Source organism: Anneissia japonica, unplaced genomic scaffold, assembly GCF_011630105.1.
Source record: "Anneissia japonica isolate Jap-2015-1 unplaced genomic scaffold, ASM1163010v1 scaffold287712_len2945570_cov188, whole genome shotgun sequence".
NCBI lineage: Eukaryota > Metazoa > Echinodermata > Crinoidea > Comatulida > Comatulidae > Anneissia > Anneissia japonica.
The window spans coordinates 503,316-507,178 of record NW_022704401.1 but is presented as its reverse complement, the minus strand read 5'-3'; the positions used below and the strand labels follow the sequence as shown (position 1 = coordinate 507,178).

General features: G+C 33.9%; 1 protein-coding gene across 1 annotated transcript in view; it reads left to right on the top strand.

Annotated features, from left to right (window-relative positions):
- The window catches only part of LOC117104676, a 30,978-nt gene that overhangs the window by 19,880 nt on the left and 7,235 nt on the right, over positions 1 to 3,863 (top strand). Inside the window, exons 8-11 of the mRNA XM_033245561.1 lie at positions 579 to 1,010; positions 1,880 to 2,046; positions 2,488 to 2,734; positions 3,450 to 3,725. Of these exons, the coding sequence (XP_033101452.1) occupies positions 579 to 1,010; positions 1,880 to 2,046; positions 2,488 to 2,734; positions 3,450 to 3,725 (1,122 nt within the window). The remainder of the gene's footprint in view (positions 1 to 578; positions 1,011 to 1,879; positions 2,047 to 2,487; positions 2,735 to 3,449; positions 3,726 to 3,863) is intronic.

Here is a 3,863-nt window from a genome sequence, read left to right as displayed (position 1 = left end):
GGAACCATCCTTATTTCTGAGAAACTCCCGCGACTTGAGACCACTGTGTCCAAATATATTGTTAAACGTAAATGCATTCCTTGACCCAATTTATAACATGTAGGTATATACTGTTGGACCTATGTTTCTTCTGTGAATACAGTATAATCTATTACAGTATAATCTTTACGTACTTTACATACTAGTAAGAACAGGATGACCTCTAAGTATTCTTTTGAAATCTATTTCAGAACATTTCAATGTCAGTTTTAATTATGTCAATGAGGAAAAAGCCTATGATCTGTTTTATGCACAGACATAGCAAATCGAGATTTCAATAAGTATTTGTATACACTTTTATGGGGAAAATGTTAATATGAGCTTTTCCTACTTAGCAACCACTGTTTGCTTTAATCACTTATTTGAAATAACATTAAGTGGTCAATGCACTCACTCAAAAGGAAAACAATTAAAAATCTGATAAGAACCTTAAAAATATAAGGTATAATATCTAGCCAGTACAGCTAAAAGCATGCCCCTCTAGCATAATTAAAATAATGAATATTTATCAATTTTATATTTCTGTTAATTAATTACAGGTATTGTCATTGATGTTGCTGACACCTTTGTTGATGGTGATAATGAAATCAAGGAACACTCACGAACTGATGTTACATTCGACCTTACGGTTGGCACAGATGCAGCAACTACTGCTCTGAGCGGAACAGACCTGTGGCAGATAAACGTGTTTGTAAGTGCAAACAGCACAGGCGCAGGGCCACGATACGGAGAGACCTTAGCTGACCTCACAACAGAGCAGAAAAATGCTGCTATTACAGTCGGCTCACCTCTAGAAATCACAGGAGTTACAGCCACTTTGGACCTGGATGATCTGAAGTGCTTTGAAGACCCAAGAATGTTCTACTACCTTTGTGTGGAGTTCATGCGTGATCCAGCCAGTGTACCATCCTTTAGTATCATATCAGCTCAAGGCAGTTTAGAACCATTGTGTCAAGTTACCAATTGCTTAGGTGAGATAAGGCCAAAAAAAAAATAAATTGTTTGTTTGGCCTTCTTTTTTTAAAAATGATAAGTAGGGGTGGGTGAAAAAAGTTTTTTTTTTATTTTTTATTTTTTTAAGATACTCATCAGATGGAATAAAAATAACCCACAGAGGCCTAGAATGGCAATATCGTACATCAGACAACAACTTCAGACTAATTTGTAGGGCATCTGGAAAAATAAAGATAAATTCACTCACATTTTTTTTTAATTTGTAAAGAATAAATTTAAAAAAGAACTTTTTTTTTTTTTTTCCGTCCCTATTTTTTTCAGTGAGTTATGAGCGGTTGGAGGAGGGCTAACAAACATTTTTGTTTTGCCTTAATAACTTTATGAAACCAACTCTTGTTACTACAGTTTGCCTTGCAATTTGGGACCATTTTTGTATCAATCATAATGGTAATAACAATAATAATACCGCTATAGCAATAATGTTTATTAATGCTGATTAATAATTATAGAAATTATATATTTTTCTTTTAGTATGTTTCATATTTACCTTCCTGTCTATAGTATATGTTTGAGAGCTATCTCTCAGTCAGCTATAAGAACCCTCTTGTGAAGTATTGTTGACTATAAATAAGTAATAAGTAAAAACCTCAAAAATTAAATTAAAATAATTGTTAGTTCCTTTGCCCTCTACATTTGTGTACTTCTCATGTGTAACATCTTAGATAGCAGTGTTTAGCACTAACTATATTCTTTGCTATTATTCGTTTTCAGATGCCGGTGAGATTTTATATCAAAATATTCAACACTATTTACCTATATAAAATTTTCTTATTTTCAGATTATGACAATTATTTTTAAACAATTCATTCATTTTCATTATCTACAGGTGTAAAAATTGTAGGAGCATCAGTATTCATGGTTACCCGTGGAGATCCTGTGAAGGAGCGGAGTGACAATACTATAGTTTTCTCTTTAAATATCACTTCAAGCCAGTTTGAGGCCAGTATATCAGGAGATAACCTTTGGGCCATAACTGCAGACCTGAAAAACACGGTGAGTTGATTACCATATTATGTGTTACTGCACTTACCTATTTATGAGACCATATCATTCTCATATGCAGCTGTTGATTCATGGAATATCAAACAATCATTTAGCAAAAGCATGGCATACATTTTCATTCTGGAAAGAAGTATTATATATATATTTTCTCCTGAATTTGTGATAATTTGTTATCACGCATAGACCTGTGCTAAATTTGTGACAAATTTATGATCAGGCATGTGTTTCTGTAAAATGCGTGTTTCAACCAAAATCACTTTGAAATGCGGAACTGTCCTGCACGGTGCGAGACGGTTGGTAACTATGCTTTAAGAAGAGACACAAATTACATACATGAATCATGACAAGGTCTCTTAAAACTATTAGAGTTTCATTCAACATACTGAATTGTCAATAATCAGTTATCATATTTCACATTTTTTTGACTCATAGAATGGGAATGATTTAACACCAAATGAGGATGTTATAATAAGCACAGGTGACACCAGTACAGAATTAACTGCAGGAACAACTCTGACTTTGTCGAACCTGACTGTTAACATAGACTTGACTAACTACGTTTGCACAGAAGAAATACAATTATGTGTTGATATTGAGGAGGGGTCAAGTGCCAGTCCTGCGTTCACGCTGAATAAACCATCTGGGGTATTTCCATCATGTGTTGACGTTTCTTGTTTGGGTGAGTGACTTTGTTCATTACTGTATACGTGTATTATAAAGAGGGAGGTGTGATTTTATAACTCATATATTTTAATTACGTTTAGTATTTTTATATTTTTATCGTTTTTAACCCCAGTAAAATATCAGAATGTTACTTCAAATATTATAGCACTTTATTTGAGGTGACTGATTAAACACATTTTAGGTGATGCTTTTGCTTATAAATACCATAGTCCAGGATTTTTTATCCTGGCTAAAACAGATTATACTCTCTAAGCCTTGTGATAAGGGACATGTTGAAGCCTACACGTGGCGGTCCCATTTTTGCCTGTTGTTGTTGTTGTTGTTGTTGGCTGTTGTTGTTGTTTCCTGTTGTTGTGGCGACAACAACGCCACAGTCAACCTAAACCAAAAAGATGTATCTTGAACTGGAACCTGCAGACTGGTTGAAAACAGACTTTCCACTGTGATTTTGGACTTAAACGAACAAACAATGAGACTTAGTTTATAAAGTTTGTTTTAAAGGTCCTGCCACACTATCAAAATTTATGTGACAAGTTTGTGTGATATGCCCATATATGGGCCTGGTGATGTCATATTATATATAGGAATATCACAGTTATTTGCCACATAAAATTTGGCAGTGGATCAAAGCTTCGTAAGCGAGTCAGTCGCTATATGATTAGAGAGAATGGAAGGAATAAAAACATTTTTGTGTCCATAATTTACCACAGTGACAACTACACCTGAAGGCTTAAATATGGCTAGCGGATCAGATCCAAAAACCAGCATAGACGTATTCTGGTTGCCGCCAATTACAGACAATTTTGAAGGCTACCAATTAACCTACGAACCGGCAGATGGTGACAATCCCTCCCCAATGATGTACGATAAAGGTACCAGACTTGCAGCTCTATCTGGACTTACTCCCTCAATGACATACAATGTTACGATTCGAACTACTTTTAATAATACCTTTGGAAGGGAAATTTCTGCAGAGTTTACAACAGGTATTTTGTTTTTTATTCTTTAGAATGATATTATTAAATGGTAATTTATAAAATAATAGTTATTATAATATTTTAATGTTTTTAATATGTATTAATTTATTCTGTACCAAAAGTTGTTCAATGTTTGATATTATATAT